Source organism: Pipistrellus kuhlii, unplaced genomic scaffold (genome assembly GCF_014108245.1).
Source record: "Pipistrellus kuhlii isolate mPipKuh1 unplaced genomic scaffold, mPipKuh1.p scaffold_m20_p_16, whole genome shotgun sequence".
Lineage (NCBI taxonomy): Eukaryota > Metazoa > Chordata > Mammalia > Chiroptera > Vespertilionidae > Pipistrellus > Pipistrellus kuhlii.
The window spans coordinates 3,143,087-3,167,728 of NW_023425471.1; the positions used below are offsets into that span (position 1 = coordinate 3,143,087).

General features: G+C 40.9%; 1 protein-coding gene and 1 long non-coding RNA gene across 6 annotated transcripts in view; both read left to right on the forward strand.

Moving 5' to 3' along the window:
* The window catches only part of CA5B (carbonic anhydrase 5B), a 38,554-nt gene extending 15,015 nt beyond the window's left edge, over nucleotides 1–23,539 (forward strand). For 4 of the 5 annotated variants that reach the window (XM_036439548.2, XM_036439547.2, XM_036439549.2 and 1 more), the window contains exons 2-8: nucleotides 2,193–2,379; nucleotides 9,801–9,998; nucleotides 15,901–16,019; nucleotides 17,231–17,326; nucleotides 18,209–18,271; nucleotides 19,233–19,388; nucleotides 22,155–23,539. In XM_036439548.2, the coding sequence (XP_036295441.1) occupies nucleotides 2,238–2,379; nucleotides 9,801–9,998; nucleotides 15,901–16,019; nucleotides 17,231–17,326; nucleotides 18,209–18,271; nucleotides 19,233–19,388; nucleotides 22,155–22,334 (954 nt within the window). In that variant the 5' untranslated portion in view covers nucleotides 2,193–2,237 and the 3' untranslated portion in view covers nucleotides 22,335–23,539. The remainder of the gene's footprint in view (nucleotides 1–2,192; nucleotides 2,380–9,800; nucleotides 9,999–15,900; nucleotides 16,020–17,230; nucleotides 17,327–18,208; nucleotides 18,272–19,232; nucleotides 19,389–22,154) is intronic. The other variant, XM_045582289.1, reaches the window with a different exon arrangement.
* Nucleotides 1–23,539, forward strand: part of LOC123650979 — a 28,414-nt gene extending 4,875 nt beyond the window's left edge. The window contains exon 3 of the long non-coding RNA XR_006741775.1: nucleotides 22,520–23,539. This is a non-coding gene — a long non-coding RNA (uncharacterized LOC123650979). The remainder of the gene's footprint in view (nucleotides 1–22,519) is intronic.
* Nucleotides 23,540–24,642: the final 1,103 nt, after the last annotated feature.

Genomic DNA, 24,642 nt, shown 5'->3' on the forward strand with positions numbered 1-24,642 from the left:
GTGTATAAATAAATCTGCAAACGTGTGAAGTGACGTGTAGGAAAAGGAAAAATCCCTTCATACTAGCAGCCACTTCACTGTTCTCAGTTCTTGAAATTAGGATCAAGGTCTTTCCCTCTTTAGATCATCAGGTAGCCATCATGTGCCAGACACTGTGGCCCTAAGAGATGCACGTGTGACTCAGATACAGATATTCTCTACCACCATGGGGCTTAGATACTGTGAAAATAGTCATACATTTCAGTCCTGGTGAGGTATTTAATTCAACTGTGGCCAAGAACAAAAGGGCTCTGGGATCATCAAGAGAGGCCACAGTCAAGGGAGGGTTTTAGGAGGTGACGGTGGATGTGGTCATTAAAGGGTGGATAGGAGTTAACGAGCCACAGGGGCAGTGAGATGGTCTATGGAAGGAGGAGCATCTACATAAACTCTGAGGCTAGAGGGAGCATCAGGAGTTGGAAAAAACCAAAGTCCATGTGGCTGGTGTGCAGACAAGAGTGTGAACTGGACATGAGGTTGAGAGGTCATCAGGGCTAGAGCATTCAGCTGTGCAGCCAAACCATACTCATTGTTGCTCAAATGGTGTCTGAATAGTTGTCTGAATGCATCTCAAGTAATTACTCTAAACACTTTCAATTCTATAGTAGAGTGAATATATAATCAAGGATCATTCCCCCCCCCCCCCATTTTTTACCTTGTTTGCTTTCTTGGTACAGAGATAGAAGTTTTGAGAAAAATGGATGAAGCAATATTGGGTGGAGAGTGGGGAAGAAGCATTCAAAGTTAACATTACCATAATTTCAGAACACTGTGGTGAATGCCTTGGAAAGCATAGTCTTCTGAGACTCTCAACTATGAATATGGGAGAGGTAGAGAGGTCATCAGTGCAGTCATAAAACAATATTCAGATTGAATCTACTTGTAGGTTAGTTTAGGATGAATCTTCTGCATTTTCCAACTAACCAAGGAAAATATTGCTACATCTATAAAATTGGCAGTCACTGGTTATATTTAAGCTTGGATTTCAAAACCAGTCCTGACTATTTTGGCAGGATGTATCTTGGATTGTTGTTTTTAAGCAATCCAGATGCAGACTAATTTTTTTAAAAAAAATTTAGCCTGCCGAAACCGGTTTGGCTCAATGGATAGAGCGTCGGCTTGGGGACTGAAGGACCCGGGTTCGATTCCGATCAAGGGCATGTACCTTGGTTGCGGGCATATCCCCAGTAGGGGGTGTGCAAGAGGCGGCTGATCGATGATTCTCTCTCATCGATGTTTCTAACTCTCTATCTCTCTCCCTCTCTGTACAAAATCAATAAAATATAGTTTAAATATATATATAATAATAATAATAATAATAATAATAATAATAAAAATTTAGCCTGCCTAGAGGGAGCCTTCATCTTTGGTTACTTCTTATATATAAAGTAAAGGCCCCATGAATTCATGCATGGGTGGGGTCCCTCGGGGTGGCCTGTGGAGATCGGGCCCCAGATTGCACCCCCAGGCTCCAAGCCCCAGCTCACGCCCCTATCTGCAGCCCCTCCTGGCACCCTGCTGTGGCCTGGCACCACCACCTCACCTGCTCCACCATTCCCCTGCCTGGCTCCCTAAGTGCTGGGAACTGGGTGGAGGCTTTGCCCCTGGCTGTTGGTCACTGTCTGCGGGGCAATTGGCAGGGCCATTAGGCCCCTGCTCACACCCACCTTGGTCTGGCAATGCCCACTTACCTGCTCCACCATCTGGCCACGTCACTCACTGACACCTGCCATGTTCTGTGCCACCTCCTGATGGTCAGCGCACGTCATAGCAAGTGGTGAAACTCCTGGTCAAACTCCTTGTCAAGCAATTTGCACATTAGGCTTTTATATATATAGCTATCCTCCTAGACAATTTGGGTTTCAAGAAGTATCTTTTTCAATTTTAAGAACTCTACTGTTAACAGTCTATTCATTCTTGTGGTTAAAGAGGATAGTTTCTCTGGACCTCTAATATTTGCCAATCTCTAAGGAAAGGCAGGGTGCCTGACTTAGTCATCCAGATCCTGTTGACTCTAAGTTCGGGTTTCTCTCACCCCATCGTGTGTAGTGATAGTCTGGATGTTGCCCTCTTACTTAGGGGATTCCATATGGTCCTAGATCTTGACTATTAACAGCTTTTCCTCCTCTCTCCTCCTGCCTCTGGGTTATTAGGTTCCTGCAAGTTCCTTGCAAACTGCCCAAGAGTTCCAGCCAAAGATGGTGGCGATGAGTAGCCTGAGGGTCATTCTTCAGGCCTCTCTATGCAAATTTCTGTGGAGAAGATGCCAAATTCTGAGATCCACACCAGTGAGGCCCTGCAGCCTCTACACCTGCACTTACAAAACCCGGAACCGAGCCTGTGAGTACCCTGCTACCTTAAGGAGAGCAGGATGCTTGTTTCATAACAGTCACGCATGTTAAAGATCTGTGGATGGGATGTCAGTGGCATTCCAGAGTGGGTTATATATAATTACTTGTTTATCTGTCCTCTGAAAGGAATGTCGAAAGTTCTTTTTACCCCAGCTTTACTGAGATATAATTGACACATAACACGTGTAAGCCTAAGGTGTACCACGTGGTAATTTGATACACATGTATATTGCAAAATGATTACTTCAGTAAGGTTTAGAAAGTCCCTTTCGTGATCAGTTTGAACATGCTCAAATGATGTCCTACAGAAATGGGACAAGGGCAAGATTCCAGTTCAAATATTTTGAAACCTGTTCTTTATTGTTTCTTGTTAGCAAACTGTCTTTTTAAAAATATATTTTTTTGTTGATTTCAGGGAGGAAGGAAGAGGGAGAGAGAAATAGAAACATCAATGATGAGAGAGAATAATTGATCGGCTGCCTTCTGCACACGCCCCCTTACTGGGGATTGAGCCCGTAACCTGGACATGTGCCCTTGATTGGAATCAAACCCAGTACCCTTCAGTCTGCAGGCTGACACTCTATCCACTGAGCCAAACTGGCTAGGGCAGCTATTGTTTATTATTATTATTATTATTATTATTATTATTATTATTATTATTAAGGTTGCTCACAGACTGCGAATGATTTCTGTGGATCTGAACATTCTAGGAGATGCATGTGAATGTTTGCCAGCAGTTCAAAACAGTAGCATCACACCCTGGAATATTCTTTCCTGAGTTACGCACTGTGGTTGCTTCTAGCTGACCAGCTTGTTGAATGTATGTTCTTCTGTAAACATAGCAGATCAAGTGAGGCAGCAGGTGGTCTCTGCTAAAACCTCTCACGTCCAATCCCCGTGCCAAAAGACCAGTTACCATCTACATCTCTATGGGGCAGGGATTCTCCACTGCAGCACCACGGACATGGGGGTGGTCATTCTGTGTTGTCAGGGGCTGTCCTGTGCACCGTAAGATGTTGGATGGCATCCCTGGCCTCTGCCCACTAGATGGCTGCAATGTCCCTGACCAGTTGCAACAACCAAATATGTCTGCACACGTTACCAAATGAGCGCTAAGGGACAAAATTGCCTCTGGTTAAGAAATGATAGGAGAGGATAAACTTTGTATCTGTGGAGAGATGAGTTTGAGTTTGTAGAGTGATTCAATGGATAAATATATCCTTGAAGAGGTGTTTTTCCTATTTTCCATTAGTTTAAAGGGTTTGACTCAGAGTTGTGAAATATTGGCTTGCTTCTAAATCAAGTTTTCCCTATTTTTTCTCTTTGGGTTTAATCTCTTCTGATCCCATTTGCACGTAATAAAAGCATAGGTAAGAAATGAATGCTTGTAAATTAGGAATGATAATCTAGCTAAAGCCAAGGACTTGAAACTGCTCCACAAATATATTTTTATTGAAAGTACAATATATTTTATTTCCTCTCACATTGACCACGTTCTCATTAAAATAAACTGTTATAATGCCTTTCTGGCTGCTGGGTGTGGCTTCCTACCACCAGCCCCACATCCTACCCAGACTGGCTTATTCTCAACACTGGCACTTTGAGGCTTAAAGTGGAAAAAAAATATTTATCTAGGCAATAAAGTTTTACTTTTTTAACAGAAAGTTGAAAAGTATAAGTCCCTAACGCTAGCTAGTAGTTAAATAAAGTGAACCACAAAAATGAGCTATGTAAGCAATTCCATCTTTTCTAATAATCACACTTAAAAATGAACGAATAGCCTGAACCGGTTTGGCTCAGTGGATAGAGCATATGCCTGTGGACTCAGGGATCCTGGGTTCAATTCCGGTCAAGGGCATGTGGTTGCGGCCACATCCCCAGTGGGGGGTGTGCAGGAGGCAGCTGATTGATGTTTCTCTCTCATCGATGTTTCTAGCTCTCCCTCTCCCTGCCTCTCTGTAAAAAATCAATAAAAAATATTTTTTTAAAAAATGAATGAATAGTATGTCAATTGCATCTCAATAAAACTGGGGGAGGTAAATTTTGTTCATTTTTGTAATTCTAATATAGAAAATATAGATGAATTATAGTATATAAGTGAAATAAATATGACTAATCTATTTTATTTAATGTAATATATCCAAAATATTATCACTTTAAAGTAAGATGAATATAAGGGTTATAAATGAAATATTTTGCTTTTGTTTGAAATATATTTGCAAACAACATAAGTCTTCAAGGTCCCTCAAAAGTTACATTTATAGCACAATTCAATTTCAACTAGTCACCCTGGGTGCGTGGGTACCATGTTGGACAGTGCAGGTTCGGAGAGCAGTTGCCTAGGAATAACAGTAGATGAGAGGATGCTTAGTGTAATGTGCAGCTATCAGGGAAGGGGTTTGAACTGACCTTGAGGGCCAGTAGGATTTTCACAGATGAGAAAAAAACCAGGCCGTTGTGATCATGTGGATGCAGGAGGTGTTCTGGGTATAGCTGCTTGCCTGGTTGAAGAGACTATGGGTGAGAGGTAAGGCTAGAGCGTTGGTATCAACTTGTTTGGTTTTCCCTATCAGTAAGGTAAGCATTAAGTGCCTCTTTTGTGCCTGGTACCAAGTTTAGCCCTGGGCCTGCAACAAAAGTACAGCTTAGAGTTGGCACGGGCCCCTTGAGCAGATAAAGTAAAGGCACATGCGTGAGACATGGTTAGGTGCTAAGTGGTGTGAGGGTGAATGCAGGGCGAGTTCAGCAGAAGAAAGGTCAGAGTGGTTGGAGAAAATGTCAAGACTGGAGTTTGGGAAGATGGAGTAGAGGAGAGTGAGAGAGGAGGCAAAGCAACCAAGAACATGGTATGAAGTCTGGGCTATAGAGACTGGAACTAGGCTGGTGGTCATGGGTGAAGCAAGAAAGAGGTAAACCTAAAATATTCTTTAAAAAATAATGTGGCTAAAATCGGTTTGGCTCAGTGGATAGAGCATCAGCCTGTGGACTGAGAGGTCCAGGGTTCTATTCCGGTCAAGGGCATGTACCTGGGTTGCAGGCACATCCCCAGTAGGAGGTGTGCAAGAGGCAGCTGATCGATGATTCTCTCTCATCGATGTTTCTAACTATCCCTCTCCTTTCCTCTTTGTAAAGAATCAATAAAATATATTAAAAATATATTAATAATAATGTGTTCAGTAGGGTAATCTATTTATCTATCTATCCACACATTTATATATGCCTAATATGCAAATTGTCTGTATGGAAGTTTGATTGGGAGACCAATCACTCATTATAACAGGCACTCTTCACCAGGGGCATCACAGAATGAAGGAAGGCCCGGCCTGGCAGCTGACAGCCGTGGAAGGGAGGCCCCAGCCAGCAGCCAGAAGGAAGGCCCTGCCTGGCAGCTGGAAGGACCTGATAGGTCCTGATCGCTGGCTAGGCTTAAGGATCTTACCTGTGCATGAATTCATGCACCGGGCCTCTAGTATGAAATATATAGATTAAAAAAAAAAAAGATCCGAAACCAGTTTGGCTGAGTGGATAGAGCATCGGCCTGTGGACTGAAAGGTCCCAGGTTCAATTCCGGTCAGGGGCATGTGCATTGGTTGCGGGCACATCCCCAGTAGGGGGGGGGGTACAGGAGGTAGCTGGTCAATGTTTCTTTCTCATCAATGTTTCTGGCTCTCTATCCCTCTCCCTTCCACTCTGTGAAAAATCAATAAAATATATATATTTTTTTTAAAAGAATGAGACCTCCCAGTTATGTTCTTCATTATATTCCTTCATCCACAACTGATAGAAAGCCAGCTGAGTTCTGATTTGCAGAGCAGCAGGGGAAGCACATAACACTTGTATGTGTAGGGGAGGACAAATTATTTTTATTCTTCCCTTCTGAATTATTGTCTCCTGCTCCAATAAAGGAGAAACTAATCAAAGGAAAACAAACAGAATTTTAATAACATGTATACCAGGCCAAAAGGGGGGAGGCGAGGGAGTTCGAGGAACAAGTTAACATATAATGTGGATTTATAAAAAGCATCAGTTGTCTTGTACATTTTGATAAGCAGCAGCAACAGCTTCATTTGTGACACAGTTTGTGGCATTGGGGAGAAAAGTATTCTGTGATTGAAGTGAATTATGTTATAAATGCATAGAAAAGAAAAAATATAAAAAACATAATTTCTTAAAAAAAATAACATGGATACCTCCTGTATACATTGGAGAAACCCAGGAAAACCGGGTAATTCCCTGAAACAGCCCAACAGACCACATTGCCCAGACCAAACATTCTCAGTAGTCCTCACAAACTCTTAGTATTCATAGTCTGAACTAGAGGCCCAATGCACAAAATTAGTGCAAGGGGCTCGGCCCTCGCAGCCACCATGGCTCACCTTGGCCAGCCCTTGCAACCCCAGCTTCATCCAGAAGGTCAACCGGAAGGACATTTGGCTATCCGGTCTAATTAGCATATTGCACTTTTATTATTATAGATGTCCCCTTGCTGTAGTTGTCTCTTCATATACTGCTATGGATAAGCCCCTGTAGTGCCCCTCAGCAGCTGAGCTACTGAGTAGTTATCAATGAGAACAAATGAGATGATATCCTGACTCAGTTTACATCACTCGTATCGAAACAACTTCATTCTTAGATCAGAACAATTTCACTCTTAAAAACAACTTTAATTTTTGTCATGAACAGATTTTAAATCACACAAAACTGATATACAATAAGTGTGAATTCTCAAGTCTCCAGCCACAAGTCTGAATATCTCAGAGGTATTTCTAGAAGTTTAAAAACATCACAAAATCAAATGCAGTTGTTTATCCCAACAATAGCAGTTCAATACTAAAATTAAAAGGTGTATATCAGATACGGCACTACAAGACAAAAAAAAAAAAGGAGGAAGATATGGCTCCTACCTTCAAGGATTTTGCATTCTAATCCAATTATAATATGAGTATATTATACCAATTCATATACATTTTCCATTTTAGATTCCTGAAACAGAAAGTTCTGTTTTTCACAAGTTCTTTTCTATTAACTGAGAAACCCAAAACATTGATTTCAGACCTCTCTACAGGTGAGAGCACTGCATTATATGAAAAAATAGAAAGAAGAAGAAGAATACTTTGAGTTTGTCTTTGCTTTCAGCTCTACACCAAGATTTCTCTACTTCGGCATTGTTGAAATCCAGGGTCTGATAATCTATGCATTGTGTGATGTTTAGCTGCATCCTAGGCCTCCGCCCACTAGATGTCAGTAGCACCCTCCTCCAGTTACAACAATGAAAAATGTCTCTAGAGTCAGTGTGACACTGACACATATCCCCTGGGGGCAGAATTACTCTGTTGAGAACTACTGGCCTAGAAATTGCCAGGGGAGCTTTATGTCTGTACTGCTGGGGTACATTTACCCAAAACGACAAGGTTAAGATCTTGCACTCCCAGCTTTGGACAGCTACCTCAGAAAGAAGAATGTTTCCTTCCCTTCCCTTCCTTTCCCTTCCCTTCCCCTCCCCCTCCCCCTCCCCTCTCCCCTCTCCTTCCTTCCCCTCTCTTTCCTTCCCCTCCCTTCCCTTCCCTTCCCTTCTCTTCCCTTCCCTTCCCTTCTCTTCCCTTCCCTTCCCTTCCCTTTCTTCCCTCTCTCCCTCTCTTCCTCCCTTGCTTCCTTCTTTCCTTCCTTTCTTCCTTCCTCCCATCCTTCACTGCTTCCTTGCTTTTTCTTTCCTTCTTGCCTTTCATCCATCCTTCCTTCCTTCATTTATATAAGATTTCTCTTTTAAAAATATTTTTTTATTGATTTTAGAGAGAGATGAAGAGAGAAATATCAATGATGACAAAAAATCATGGATTGGCTGCTTCCTGAATGCCCCACACTGGGGATCCAGCTCACAACCCAGGCATGTGCCCTTGACCAGAATAGAAACCGGGACCTTCAGTCCCCAGGCCAATGCTCTATCCACTGAGCCACACCAGCCAGGGCAATACTTCAGCTCTTGAAGACCTGCTCCCTGACTCTGGCCCTTTAAGAAGACTATTGTCACAGGCCTGCAGAGGAGCCCTGGGTGCCATGGAAACATGAGAATGTTTGGTTTTCTTTATCTGTTACTGCTTGGCAGTGGCTACCATTTGTACAATACCTCTGAGACATCCTCCTCCTGCCTTTTTGTATTGCTTGGGTAACCATTGTGCTTTATTTTTCCCACAGGTTGAGAACCGCTGCTGTAGAGCAGTTGACTGAACATTTGCTTTCCAAAAATTTTTCTCCTCTTTTCCCATTTACTTGGTTGAATATGTGCGTTATTGAAAATTACATTAATATGATCCTGTGTTTAAAACTAGTTTAGCAGTCTGTTCTCTGTATCTATGAGCCTGTTTCTATTTTGTAAGAAAAACAAAAACAAAAAAAACAACAACTTATAGACATAGATAACAATATGGTGATTACCAGAGGGAAAGAGGTGTGTGTGTGGGGGGGGGGGGGTAGAAGAGGGTAAAGGGGGGATAAAAATGGTGACCGTGATGAAAGGAGACTTGACTTTGGGTAGTGAATATATAATACAATATGCAGATAATCCTATATAATAAAAGCTTAATATGCAACTTGACCAAATGGCAGAACTACTGGTAGAGCCACTGGTCACTAGAGCACTGACCACCAGGGGGCAGATGGTCAATGCAGGAGCTGTCCCCAGCCTGCAGGCCCCAGGCCAGCCAAGGTGGGTGCCAGCAGGGGCCTCTGAAGTCCCTGCTGCTTACCCTGCAGAGGTAGACGATCGGCAGCAGTGGGGGCAGGACTGGCAAGCAGGCGGCACCAGGCCAGCCAAGGCAGGTGCCACTGGGGAGACTCCCCTGATTGCCCCGCTGTTCACCCCACAGATTGGCCCTTATTGGTGGCCAGGCCGAGGGACTCTACACATGCATGAATTTTGTGCATCGGGCCTCTAGTGTACTATAAAACTGTACACCTGAAATCCATGTAATTTTATTAATCAATGTCACCTCAATAAATTCAATAGAAATTTAAAAATACAAGTAAAATGGGCATATCCCTTAAAAAAAAAAAACACACACACACACTTAGTTTAGCAGGTGGAGCCCAGGAAATTATCAATTCTAATCTCCATGCATTTTTCGTGTTATCATAAGACTATGTTGCACTTCGTTTAAGTGGAATTAGAAGGTGCGCTGAGAGGCTGCAGTTTGACAAGACACCAGAGGCTGCTCCTCTGCAAAGGACTCTCTGACCTGCCCATGTCCATGTCCATGTCTTCTGCTTTCGTCAGTCCATGAAGCTCCTAAATGGCTAAGTCTTGAGACTTCTCGTTTCCATTAGCTTCAACAGGATCTCCACAAAGAGAACCGCCTGACGTGTGATCCCAGATAAGGGACATCCTGATGGCAGTCCCCATGTGCTTTCTCCTAGTACACCCTCTCTGGGAAAGAATGGACCTGGCCCCGGGGGGCGAGCGCCAGTCGCCCATCAACATCCGGTGGAGGGATAGTGTCTACGATCCTGACTTAAAACCACTCACCATCTCTTATGACCCGACCACCTGTCTACACCTCTGGAATAACGGATACTCTTTCCTTGTGGAATTTGAAGATTCTACAGATAAATCAGGTGAGAGCCAGACTGGTAGTGTCACCTGGAGTTAAAGGCACAGTTTCATATGGGCACAGGCTGAATCACACTGTCTCCATGGAAGCACGACCCCTTTTGTTAGCAATGATGGCACACACTGGACTTACTTTGTCAATGTAAGTTTTTATGCATATTTTCTTCTAGTATAGGTAATATTTTTATTACTAAATAAACCTATTTCTAAGTATAGATTTATAACTGATATAGAAGATAGGGTGTGAAATTAAAAGCTGTGTCCAAAATTTATTTTGTAGGGTTTATGAATATGTACTAATTTCCTCTACTTGTTGACTTTATAAGATACTTTTATATCAATAGTAACACTATTTAATTAGATTTAACTGATTAGGTTTTAATGCCTCTGAAATGGTGAAAATAATATTCATGTGTGCATGAGGTTTTAGTCTTAACAACTAAAGTTAGTAGTATATTAGAAAAATGGAAACTCACAGTCTGTTAATTTTGTTAGTTAAGCAATGTTACCTAAAAGAAACACACTTTTATTTTTTTATTTTTAATGTGTTTTTATTGATTTTTTTTAGAGAGAGGAGGAGAGATAGAAACATCAATGAGAGAGACACATCAATCAGCTGCCTCCTGCATGCCCCCTACTAGGATTGGGCCCTGACTGGAAATTAAACTGGTGACTTCTTGGTTCATAGGTCAACACTCAACCACTAAGCCACACCGGCCAGACAAAAAGCACAGTTTTAACAGATTTTAAAATTAAAACATTATATTGCACTTGAATCTTTTTTTTCCTCTTAGTCAGATATAAATTAATCTGAATGATTTCAAAGTTTCCCTGAAACTTTAGAGTGTGATGAATTCTATACAGGTTTTGTTTTTCTTTTCCTTTCCAAGCCCAATTTGATGGTATCATATAGTCCAAAATACATTGAAATAATTATTATTTGAAATAGCGTGTCTTTTTAAAGAGAGGTTATCAACCTGTGGCAATTTTGCCACCTATTTTTTCCCCAGGGACTGTAGGCATTTGTCGTCATAACTGGAGGGTGGTGGTGTGACTGACATCTAGTGGGTTGAGGCCAGCAATGCTGCTAAATATCATATAATGGGCAGGATAGCATTCATGAAGAGTTTTCCAGCTTCAAATATCAACAGAGCTGAGACAGAGAAATCCTGATTTAAAGAAAATTAATTTCCTCTTCTGAATATGAAGAAATGAGTCTGTGAAAGCTCATAAATGAAGTAAAAGCATAACGTAAAACATAAATACAGTGTTCACTCCTGTGTTTATCCTGGCTCTAGGATTCTCAACCGTACCTTGGGTTTCTTTGCCTTTTTCTAGCGATGCTCTGATACCTAGACATGGCCCTCTGACCAACTCAAACAGACTGATCCTGCAATGGGCTCATCTCTCTCTGGTTCTCTTCACTCTGCCATACTTCTTTGCTGTGATTCAGAAAGTATTCTAGTCTGTCCTGAAGGGCTTAAGTGTCTCTATGTTGTATCCCATTTTTTCTTTCTCCCCCTGGTATTACATGACCCCAAACCCTAAATATCTTAATTACATTTCTCAAGCTAGAAACTACTCCTTTTCTCCAGATTCATCAGTGTCTTCCTTCTTACATTTAGAGTATGCCACCTCAACTGGGAGACTATAATATATTGACCTCCTAGTTCAAGGGCCAATGCTCAACCATTGAGCCACACTGGCTGGGCTTTTTGTTTTATTTTTCAATCATGCTTTTTCTCATTTGAACAATAGTCCCAAGAATTTTCATCCACCTATTTGCATGGGCAATCTTATATGGGGAAAAAACATTTTCCTCATAATAGCTCTCTAGATACCTACCAACACAACAAACTGAGTCATTCCTTCCCTAGTGAGTCAGTTTCACACTCTTTTTACAAAATGCAAGAAAGTTTGTAAGGAGGTGGCTAATTTTCCACTTGTTTTGTCAGGAAGGACTAAAATAGGTAACTCCTTTTCATTGTGCTTTAATAATTATTTTCTTTCAGATATCATAAATCTTTAATAAGTGCCTAACTCTATCTCTTTTCCACATTTCAGTGACTACCTCCTATCTCCTGCTTATTCTTCACTGCTCTTTCTCCTTGCTGTTTCCAAATAATCAATAACATTCAAAGAGGAAGAAAGAATGAATGAACACAAAAAATAAAGAAAATTAAAAGAAAGCAAAGACATCCTAGAAAGGAAGGAAGGCGTGGAACAACTCTAATTCTAGAAAATAAAGGATCTAATCAATACTAATGTCTATAAATTTCCCAGAAAAAAAACCTAGGAAATGCTGCCACGGTGTGATTTACAAAGAAATGAGGATAAAGTGTGCAAGGGACCAAGCTGGGGAAGGTATGTGACAAAAACAAAATATACCAAACCTTATGGGATGCAGCAAAAGCAGTGCTTAGAGAGAAATTTATAAATGAAAATGCCTGGATTGGGGAAGAAATTTCTCAAATTAATAACCTACTCTTCTCCCTTAAGAAACTAGAGAGAGGATAACAAACTAAACCGAAAGTAAACCGAAAGGTCATGATAAAGAGCGGAAATCAGTGAAATCAGAAGTTGGTTTTTTCGGAAAGTTCAACAATTGACAAATGTTTGGCTCGGTAGACCAATGGGGAAAAGTAAGGGAAGGCTCAAACGACTAAACTCAGGAATGAGAGAGGGGATACCACATCACGATCAGCCTTACAGAAATTAAAAGGGTAAGAGAAAGGTTGTGTTTCATACCACTGTCCTCTGCTGAATATTGTTTTGCTTGGCTCCCCTGAATAGAACAGTTATTGATTTTAATGAGTGCATATGAGAGATGCAAAATATTGTGGGGAAGGGCACTGAATTATATCTTTACTGAGTCCTGTAGAAGATTCCTATAAATTATCACCTTCACTGAAATTACTCTCGTCAGCAATATCAGGCATTAAAGAGCAAGAGTTGAGTTCGGTTGTTCTCCTAAGGATGCTTTCTGCCCCATTGGGCTTCACTTACTTGACACTTTCAGGAGCATCACCAATGAATCTAAGTTCTCCTTCCGTATTTGTGGTCCTACATCTACTTTTTTGGAAAAACAAAATAGTAGTTCTTAGTAAATTTGCAGAGTGGTGGAGCCGTTATTACAATCCCATTTTAGAGCATTTCCATCGCCCCAAAAAGTTTCCTGCCCATTCTGCATTTCCTTTTATTTGTATGGGGCTTGTGTATTATCTTCTCCTTCACCATCCCTTTCTCTGTTACCTCCCTCACCTCTACTTTGGGGAGGAAGGGGCAGGAAAAGATTAACCAAAGAACTTTTATACATATATGTATAACTCAATGGATACAGACAATAGTATGGAAGTCCTGGGAGGGGTGGGGTAGAGAGAGTCAATGGGGGAGGGGAGGGGACATCTGTAATACTTTAAACAACAAAGATAAAATTTCTAAAAAGCAATAGAAGGGAGTGAACATTACATAGGCTGCTTACGTGACACTGTGCTAGGTGTTTTATATTTCCTATCTAATTTTTACATGTTTAATCTCTTCTCAGAGCACAGAAAGAACGAAATATCAACAACCTCAAATAAATAAGTTTATCATTGGTATATATTATGACTGCTCTGCTTTCTAATTCACTAACTTCTGTGCCCATTTTCTGCCCCATTTCTTGCCAACTGTACTTGCCCTTCTCATCCACGCATCTGCCCTGCCCGACTTCACCATTTTCCTTGCTCTTGTTGAGGTTACAAGTGATGTTTCAACTAACGAACACTTTACAGTCTGTTTTTTTTTTAGTTCCTGTTTTCATTGAGGATCTCCTAAGTGTCAGGCACTGTGCCAGGTGCTCATAATAGAAAGAGGAAGAGGGGATGGTTTTGCCTTTAAGGAGCTACAGTGTGGTGGGGAGACAGAACTGGTGGGACCATCTAAAGGGGGCGACCATGTCTCCAGTCCAGCCTACTGTCATCCAGTAAAAGCATGTGCCCAACATGGTCAGGACGTCTCATTTTCAAGTTTAGTTGAAAGAGTGGATTTTTATGTGAAATCATGCAGATTTAAATGTTGGCAAGGGATGTAAAAATGTCTTTAGTATTATGTGGGTGACTCCAAACACACCTGAAGACCAGTTCTGCTCTGCTCCCTCGAGGCCACCCATTGGTGACATCTCCTCTCTGCCTTGCTCATTGTCTTTGGAGAAGACACACACCGTAAGTATCCAGGAAGTTTTCCCAGTGTGTTTCTGAGGATAGGAGAGAAAAGCTCACCGTCTCCTCTGCCCTGGTCACTAAACTTGGGACCAGACGTCAATTGAATTAAAAAGATTAGGTTAATTATTTGCCAAAGTCATGCTCACAATATGGAGATGGCACAGAAAAATAAGAATTTTGAGGAGATGTTTTATTTTTATACTAGAGGCCTAGTGCACAAATTTGTTGTGTATTAGGAAGGAAGGAAGGCACGGTAGGCCTTCCTTCCCCCGGCTGCTGGCATCAGCTTCCCTCTGGCACCCGGGACCCGGGCTTCCCTTGCAGCCCGGCTTCATTCAGAAGATCATCCGGAAGAGTCTGGAAAGGACATCCAGTCTAATTAGCATATTACACTTTCATTATTATAGATCAGTACACTTTAGTACCATCTTCCTATTAATTTAGTGAAGCATGTGGTATTATTCTCAACTTCCCTGCACCCAAAGAAGTTATAGGTGTCTTTGCTCACAAAACTTCTTATTTTTAAAGAGGAAGTTAGGTAAAATATTTTCAAAAGCCAGTACAATACATAGAAGACCATTGTATGACATATCTAGTGTATTTGGTTCTTGGAATCACTGTACTCAATCATTTGTGTATATAAAATTCAATAAATGATGCGATAAATGCTAAAGATCATTGCAATAGAAGAGATGGATGGTTTTCATGTTGTTGTATTAGTTTAACCATGAACAGATATCTCCAAGGTCTCATTAGGTGGAAGAAATGAGGAAATAAAATTATTTAGCAAATTCAAACAAAAGAAGAAAATTAGCACCACCCAAAAACTGAGGAAGAGTGACTTGAAAAAATCACACCCAAATATTTTGCTACTGTAATGTATTGATTTCATGAGTTTCAGAAAACATTAATCTAAATAAAAGGTATTTATCCAACATGGTGAACCTAGTGGTGAAGTGTGTGGATGACTCACATTGTTCACTCTGTCCAAAGGGAGATGGATGATAATTCTTTTTAAATATAATTTTATTGATTTTTTACAGAGAGGAAGGGAGAGGGATAGAGAGTTAGAAACATAAATGAGAGAGAAACATCAATCAGCCGCCTCCTGCACACCCCCCACAGGGGATGTGCCCACAACCAAGGTACATGCACTTGACCAGAATCGAACCTGGGACCCTTCAGTTTGCAGGCTGATGCTCTACCCACTGAGCAAAACCAGTATGGGCATAATTTTTAACTTGCAAATTTCCCATTCTATTTCAATGAAAGGGAAGGGTATCTAGAAAAACTGAAAAACCAAGTATCAGTGCATAAAAAAATAAATAGAATATCTTTTGTCCCCATATTTCAGTTTTAGGAGATTGGGTTGGATATATATGCTAAGAGAAATATACATTTAACTATACCCACAAAAAAACTGGGCACAGTAAATGTAGAACATGAAAAATAAGTCAACAATTGGCCTTTAACAATTGTATATAGCTTGGACTGTAGTTAAGTCTCAGCGTCATTCAGAGTGCAGATCTCCCCCTTCGACATGTATAAACTGCATGGAAATTAAGTTTAGAAGCACTTGTATACAACACACTGTGTTCCACTTAAGACAGTTCATATAGGAGTTTCACCCACAGATTCGGCCTTCCCCTCCATCTTCCACGGGGTGCAAACCTGTGCCCTAAAAGTGTTGGATGTGTCATTTCAGTGATCAAGGGGGGACCCCTGGAAGACAACTATCGACTGAAGCAGTTCCATTTTCACTGGGGGGCCATCGATGCCTGGGGCTCTGAGCATACTGTGGACAGCAAATGTTACCCGGCAGAGGTATGTTGAGAAGCTCAAAAATAGTGACAACTGCGGAGGGGTGGGGATAGTTCTGAGTTTCCGATTTGAAGAAATTCTCAGGAAGAATCAGGTGATTCCTATAAATCTAAGTAGCTCTCTCAGGGGCATATTAGATTCCCAATTATTACATGTAAAATAATAATTGCCCTCATCTCAAATAATATAGCTTAGATCAACCTTAAGATTACAAAATGGACTTCTTTCAGAATTCTAAGCTAAATTCAAATCAGTCTAGAGCACATGTGTCAAACACAAGGCCCGCGGGCCAAATCCATCCCGCCAGGCCTTGCAATGTGGCCCGCACCGCGCTGTCATCACTGCACTCCGCTGCGTTTCCATCACAATGACAGTTTATGACTGTTCAGTAAACCATTCGGCCCGTGATTTAGGCTGGATTTTAGATTTTGGCCCCTTCTCTGATTGAGTTCGACACCCCTAGTCTAGAGTAAAAAGCTGGGCAACAGTGCAGGACTACCACATCTAATTAATCCAAGTGAGAGATGGTGGGAACCTAAATGAAGAAATAGACAAAAAGAGTGAGATTTAATAAGCATTTCTAACCGAAGAGCAACAGCACTTGAGGCGGGTCCTATTTGGAAAGGAAGGTAAGCATGACCTTGAGGGTCTTACTTGGGAGTCCAGGCAATGAAGCATTCATGAATGATGGATGAGGAATCATTTGTAGTGGAATATAGAGAACACATAAGCACATAGAATTTCTTCTAACAATTTCCCTGCTAATTTAGTTTTGTGTTAGCTTTAAAAGAAACATATTTTAACTGGTTCTCACTCAAAGAAATGTCTTCAACTCCTATCTCATTCCCAGAAGGAGAATCTATTTCTCTCAAGATAAGCATCTCTCCTGTATATGCAAATGGTTTTGGGATATGAGTGTTTCATGCAAATCAGGGTGAGAATGGACAAATGTTGCTCCCTCACTGAAATGTTACTGACTCTGCTATTTATTTTTTTTCTTTTATTTTCCTCCTCAAATAAATGTCTCTGGTCCAAATTAATTTCTGCTGTTGCATACATTTGTTCTTGTTCTTTTTTTTTTTTTTGATTCTGTATGCTTTTCCCAGTAGCTTTATTATGAGTGAGGAAACATGTTAAAATACCATGTTGAATAAGGCTATTTTTTATCGATCCTATGTGGTCATGTGTCAAACCAACTTTTAATGGTGTTTCAGCTGCACCTGGTGCACTGGAATTCAGTCAAATTTGAAAACTTTGAGGATGCAGTACTGGAAGAAAATGGTTTGGCTGTGATAGGAGTATTTTTAAAGGTAAGAAAAAGTTACCAACTTTAATTGATGTGTAGTATTCTAGGATGAAAAGACAGAACATTGCATGCCTAAGTTCTAAGAATATTGGGATAAAAACAAACAATGGTTAAAATACAAGATTATTATGAATGTACTAGAGGCCTGGTGCACGAAATTCGTGCTCTCAGAGGGGGAGTTCCTAAGTCCAGACTGCACCCTCTCAGTCTGGGAGCTCTCAGGGGATGCAGAGGAAGTGGGCCTAAGCCATCAGTCAGACATCCATGGAGGGGGGAGAGGCTCCCACCACTGCTGCTGTGCTTCTGGCTGAGCGGCACTCCCCCTGTGGGAAGCACACTGACCACCAGGGGACAGCTCCTGCATTGAGCATCTGCCCCCCGGTGGATAGGGCATGTCATAGTGACTGGCTGTTCTGCTGTTCGGTCAATTTGCATATTAGCCTTTTATTATATAGGATTTTAAATGGTGTAAAAATGCACGGTCCAATAGAGTAGTCAAAGGCCACATGTGGCAACAGCACTAGAACTGTGGTTACTTTGACTGTGGAACAGTTTTTAATTTTAATGAATTTAAATTTCAGACCTTATAAATGAAGGAGCACCTTTGCCTGCAGGCATGCTGATCCTGTCAGCAAACAGCCTGCTCTTTTGTTCTGTTCTAATTTAATTCTAGAGTAAAAAGCTGGGCAACAGTGCAGGACTACCACATCTAATTAATCAGTGATATTTATAATATTCTCAATTACCAGTTTAAGTATAGTTTAAGTAGTATGGTTGGTTTGCTTTTATACACTCACCAGGTGGTTAATTTTAATTCACATTCTGTTGTAATTTCAAAAGTGAGATGCCAATTATTTTTAATATTTCCTCATTGCCTTTTCTTTAGCTAGGGAGAAATCATAAAGAGCTACAAAAATTGGTGGATACGTTACCATCAATTAAGCATAAGGTAATATTTTTTTCCCCCAAAAGCACTTGTAATATACAATATTTATGTTGAAGTCTCAGGGTGGAAATACTAACAAAGCCCTTTGAATTAGGAAATGTAATTAATTTCAGTGTAATTCAGATTCTCTTTGAAAGTTTCCTAGACAACAGCTTGGCTTATGGTGCTGGTGTGTTGAGAGCACCCCTGGCCCTCAGGGTACAGAAGGGATTTCCTTGGTGGGCGCTGGCCACTGGTGTTGCTGCCATGCCCTGAGCCTTTGAGGACTTGGGAACATGATGCCCCCCCCCCTTGCTCCCGCCACCTGCTCCCTCTCAGTCCTTGTGGACACACTTAGAGCTGCCTTCTTGACTCAAGCTACCCTCCCTCAGGCAGGAAGCAGAGAAAAGTTGGACAGAAGCTTGGCTTGTCCACCTCTAAATAACAATTACCATCTCCTTCAGGATGGAGACCTTTGTCCAGCCCCAAGATCAGCTGTTCAATATTCAGAATCCCTAATGGGCTGCTCCCTGGATGTCCCTATGTTGTTCTCTTCCTCTTTCCCTCCCCATCTTCCCCGCCCCCCTTGCCTTCCTTCTTCTTTCTCACTCCCTTTAGAGTCTAGGATCCTGGCTCCTCCTAATTTGCACTGCATTTTAGAAAGGATACTATTAATCTCTTGAAAAAGGAAGCCTCCTTATTTGTGCACCAGCCACCACCTAATGCCCCCAAGAATTCAGAGGAGACCACCTGCCCGAAACTCACTAGAATTGAGGCAGAAGACAGGTTCTGCTGTGTTCCCACTGAGGAGTGTCAGAAATAGAGTTGATTGCAGCCATGGGGGTGATTCAGTCCAGGTCTGAAGGAGCTCCTCTGGACCACGGCTGGTCCCCAGACACCCCTAGAGTTGTTGCCTTGTCACCTCTTTCCAGAGTGGTTGTCATCACCCTGAAATGATAGTTTGGTGACCCTTCCTCTTGGCCAGGATACCATAGTGGAATTTGGGTCGTTCGACCCTGCCTGCCTGATGCCCACCTGCCCGGACTACTGGACCTACTCAGGATCCCTGACTACCCCACCGCTCTCCGAGTCTGTCACCTGGATCATTAAGAAGCAGCCTGTAGAGGTTGATCATGATCAGGTACATTGTTTCCATGTTTCTGTATAGGAAATTCTAGTTTTCCTCTTCAAATCAAGCCGGGGCTCAAACTTTGGGATCCGTTTTTAACTTATAATGCTTATACATTTTTATTAAAACTAGAGGCCTGATGCACAAAGATTCGTGCAAAAATGGGCCTTCCTTCCCCTGGCTGCTGGCATTGCCTTCGCTCTGGCCAGAGCCACCTTTCTGCCTTCCCACACTACTCTGAGGCCAGGAGCTTCTGGAGTGGTGCAGAATGCCTGCATCATCGCCATGGTGATGATGCAAGCATCCCACCTGCCCCTGGCAGCACGGTGGCTGTGTATGCAAATTAAACCACAATCTTGGTTGGGTTCATTTGCATACTCACTCCTGATTGGCTGGGCGTTGTGAAGGTACAGTCGATTAGCATGTTACTTTTTTATTAGGTAGATGTGCTAACTTTTTATCTAATTTAAATATGAATTAGGAAATGCTTCAAATTAACCAGAAAGAGAAGTTAAAACTTAGAAAATAACCTAGCCAGTGTTGCCCAGTAGTTGAGTGTCAACCTATGAATCCAGAGGTCACTGGTTCAATTCCCAATCAGGGCACATACCCATGTTGTAGGCTCAATCACCAAATAAGGACATGCAGGAGGCAACTATTTAATTAATGATTCTCTATCATCATTGATGTTTTTCTCTCTCCCTCCCTCTACCCTCCTCTCTGAAATCAGTAAAAATATATTAAAAGAAAGAAAAGAGAACATCTTAAACAAATAAATATACAAAAGGGTAACTTCTACTGGGTTTTCAGATTTTCTCTGTGTCTGCACTTTAATAAAAATAATCAGCTCAAAATAATCCTTATGCCAAAGGCATATTTTGGAATCACAAATTCTGCTCCCCTTTATCTCCAAATGGAGGAAGCTTTTCTAATTATATGTCAAAACCAGAAGTCTTAAAGAAAGCAACTAGTGAATTAAGACTGTATTTTTTTAAATTCTGTGTGATGAAATCCATTAAAAACCAATGGCAAAATGTAGATCTTGCCCATAAGCCTGGGCTTGGTGGCCTATACGTTTAACCTGCTACTATCCTTCATATTTAAAAATTGACATGACACTGAAAAATAAATAAATAAAATAAAGAAACCATTCGGTCAATGTCCTATATGGAGGACTTTGGAAATAAAATTTCAACAGAAAACAAAAAGATAGAGCTGTCATCTATTGGTATAATCCTAGTCACCTATAACCTAACCACTCAGTGTTAATCATTGTTTGGAAAAATCCTTCAGCTTTCTTATCTGTATAAATATATGTAGTTTGTTTTTTTTTTTTAAACAAATGGAACCATTCTGTATGAACCATTTTGCTGCTCTTTTCACTCTGTGATGTGTGGAATACTTTGTAGATAATAATCATTATCTTCGGCATTATTTTTAATGGCTTTGTACCAATCCATTTTATAGATCTAATGGTGTCTGGGCTATTTCTAATCTTTTCAATTTGTAAAAAACAAAACAAAACAAAACAGAATAACCTTAGTTACTTGGACACATTTCTATTTATTGAGGGTATACGTGTAATTTGTAAGTAGGGTAACTGTTTTGGTGCTTGCCTCTGGTCCCAATCCTACCTCTGCAACTCCACTATGCCCCAGGTTGTCCTTCAAGCTGTATTGCACCTGACAGAATAATGAGAAAGGTTGTGGATAGGTTTTCCGGCTGGCTTGAAGTTGAGTCCACCCCATAGTTACCCAGAAAGCCAAGGTGCTACTGATTCATGCTATTGCCACATTCGTGGGGTTGGGGTTGCTCCTTTTGTGCTGAGCTGCTGTGTCTAATACATTGGCCACTAGCCCCATGTGGCCATTTAAGTTTAAATATGGATCCATTAAAGTGAAGATTAAATTAAAACATCACTTCCTTAGTCACACTGGCCACAGTACAAGTGCCCGGAAGCTATCTATGATTTGTGTCTACCCTAATGGACTGCAGAGGACCTTGCCATGGTCTCAGAAAGTTCTATTGGACAGTGTGAGCAAGGAGCATCCCAGTGTCCAGGGGTGGTAAGCAATCAAGGATACATTGTGTTAACAATTCAGTTAAAATTTGAAGGAAAAACAAAACAAAAAACAACAATCAACAGACTACAAAAACATTTTTGGTGCTATTACTCTATGTACCAGGCCTTTCCTTTTTTATTCAGTGAGCTGCTGTTTTAACTATTTCAAGATGAGGTTCCTGGAATCAAAGATGAAGTAACTTATTCTTGGCAAATGGCCAATATGTGGGGGACAGGGCCTTGGACCTGTAGTCCTTGGGTTCCAAGTGCCCGGCTGGTTTTTTTCTTTTCTTAAAAATATATTTTATTGATTTTTTTTACAGAGAGGAAGAGAGAGGGATAGAGTGTTAGAAACATTGATGAAAGATAAACATCAATCAGCTGCCTCCTGCACACCCCTACAACCAAGGTACATGCCTGCAACCCAGGTACATGCCCTTGACCGGAATCAAACTTGGGACCCTTCAGTCCCCAGGTTGAAGCTCTATCCACTGAGCAAACTGGTCAGGGGCCGGCTGGTTTCACCACCTGCTGCTGCTCTCCTCTCCACACATCTTCCTCCCTGTCCAATGCTGAAGGCCTTCCTACCCAGCATAAGTTCTGCTGTGTCCCATTGTAGAGGAATGTTTCAGAGTCATAAAAATGAAAGTAATTTATTAATGCGGTGAAGCTGTTTTTCCATTTAAATTATTTATGCTTCCTGTTTCTATTTCTAGCTTGAGCAATTTCGGACCCTGCTTTTCACTTCCGAGGGGGAGAAAGAGAAAAGAATGGTGGACAACTTCCGCCCCCTGCAGCCCCTCATGAACCGCACTGTCCGCTCATCCTTCCGTCATGATTACATCCTCAACATACAAGCAAAATCCAAGCCATCGACCAGCCAAGCTAGCCCCTAAGACGCCCAGATGTAGGTGGTGTTTTGCTTTAATACATAATAGGTTTTCCAAAACTTAACTAAGACTATTCTAAACACCTGCGTTTAATACTAAGTATAGAGGTGCATTTTTTGGTATTAGTAGTGCTCCTTCAGTCTTTTATTGATAACGATGTTTATCACTGAAGTAGCAACAAGAAACACAAGTTGGCTTTTAGAATGTCTTTTAATGTCTGACATTTTTGAGCTGTCTTTTTATATCATCAGTTAGTGGTTATATACAGTTGTAAGTAGGTATGACAATCAAAATATTGAACCACTGGTAAGGCACAAACTGGTACTTGCTGGCTGAACATTGGCCATGATTTTAGGTACATTTTATTTCAAAACATGGATGAATTTTCTTTTTTAAGGCCTTCTCACTGAGCATACTTGCTCTGATCTTTAGTTAACTTACAAGTACAGGATTTGCTTGCTTTCTTACTGTCAATTTGTGATACAGAAAAAATATTTTGTAATCCTAGGAAGACAAAGATTTACTGATATCTGAAAATCTTTTTGCATTTCTGAAGATCAGATATTTTACTTAAAGGCCTGGTCATATAGAAAGCATATGCAGCGTAGAACATTTTAAAGGAATTGCTTGAAGTGCCTCAAACTTAGAATTCTTTCATGACATATTTATAGAAGTATTTTTCAAATGACTAGTAATATAACCTATAGTTTATAATATTTTGCATTATTTGTACACTGTTTCATAGACTACAATAATATTTTTCCACAAAGACAAAACAATCTTAGCTTCCTTTTAAAGCTGTCTGGACTTTATTTCCTTAGTTGATGTTCTGGGCAAGACAGATGATCAAAATAAATCTCCCAGCTTAAACAGTGGCATAGAAAACTTTTGCTACAGTAATGGGGGAGAAACTTGTCAGCCAGGCTAAACTCTAGGTAATTCTACACATTCCATGGAATCCATGCCACTGTTGCCCTTGCTTGTAAATATCTTGGGATGTTTCTAAAGGCCAATAAGCCTGTGTTCAGACTCAATATTGCATTCATTAGTAGTATTTCTTTCATGAATATGCTAGTCATCTGGTCTGCAAGATAGAGTTGGATAAATATGCTTAACACTACTGAGCCATACACTGAAAAAAGTTAAGATGATAACTTTTATGCTATGTGTATTATTAATTAAAAATCAATAGTAATTCAGTAGGAAGAAAAGGTAGAATTGAAGTTGTATATGTAAACTTAGGGGGCTATATCTGCCCTAAATAAGGTTGGAAGGGGCAGTGAAGGCATTTGCTTCTAGGATGCATGCCTTTTCTGGGAAAGGGAAGCAAGCATACCTTGGGAAATGAATATACCATATTTTTCGGACCATAAGACACTCCGGACCATAAGACGCACCAGTTTTTAGAGAAGGGAAATGAAGAAAAAAAGATTCTGAAACAAATAGTGTCCTAAAATATTTTACGTGCATTAAAACCCAACATCACAGTCATAAACACATGTAATCAACCCTGTAAAGTAAACAGCAGCATTTAGAACCATTTTAGAGCCGGGCAAGCACACAGAGACCACACAGAGCTGGGCAAGTAAAAAAACTTTTTTTAAAAAATATATGTGTAGGCTATATTTGGACCATAAGACGCAGGGACTTTTCCCCCCCACTTCTGGGGAAAAAAGTGCGTCTTATGGTCCGAAAAATACGGTACTTCTTAAAAAGATAAATGAGGGGTGGGGTGTTTACCTCAATTGATCTGTTTCAAACCATAGTTGTCTTCGAAAGGGTAAACACCCAAGATATGCATTATTCCTCTCACACAAGCTTCCCTCCTAGGCCTCTTGCAAACTCTTAATGCAAAATTCTATTGCTATGAGTCTCCCAACTTGGAGCCAGAAGCAATGTATCAAACACCTGATTGCCCTTATATCTTAGAGGTACAAAGGGTGTCCAGTTGACCCTGGAACTGCATTTGAAATGCGTGGGTCCAATTACACATAATTTTTTTTCAATAAATACCTACACTACTGGAAATATCTTCTCTTCCTTATGATTGCCTTAACATTTTCTTTTCTCTCATTTACTGTATTGAAAGAATGCAGTATATAATATACAAAATATGTATTAATCAATGGTTTGCTATCAGCTAGGCTTCTAGTTAAGAATAGGCTATTAGTAGTTAAGTTTTGGGGGAGTCAGAAGTTATACACAGATTTTGACTGTACAAGGATGACAGTGCTCCAAGCCCTGCATTGTTGAAGGGTTAACTATACAGGGTGGGGCAAGAATAGGTTTACAGTTGTCTGCATGGAACATAATG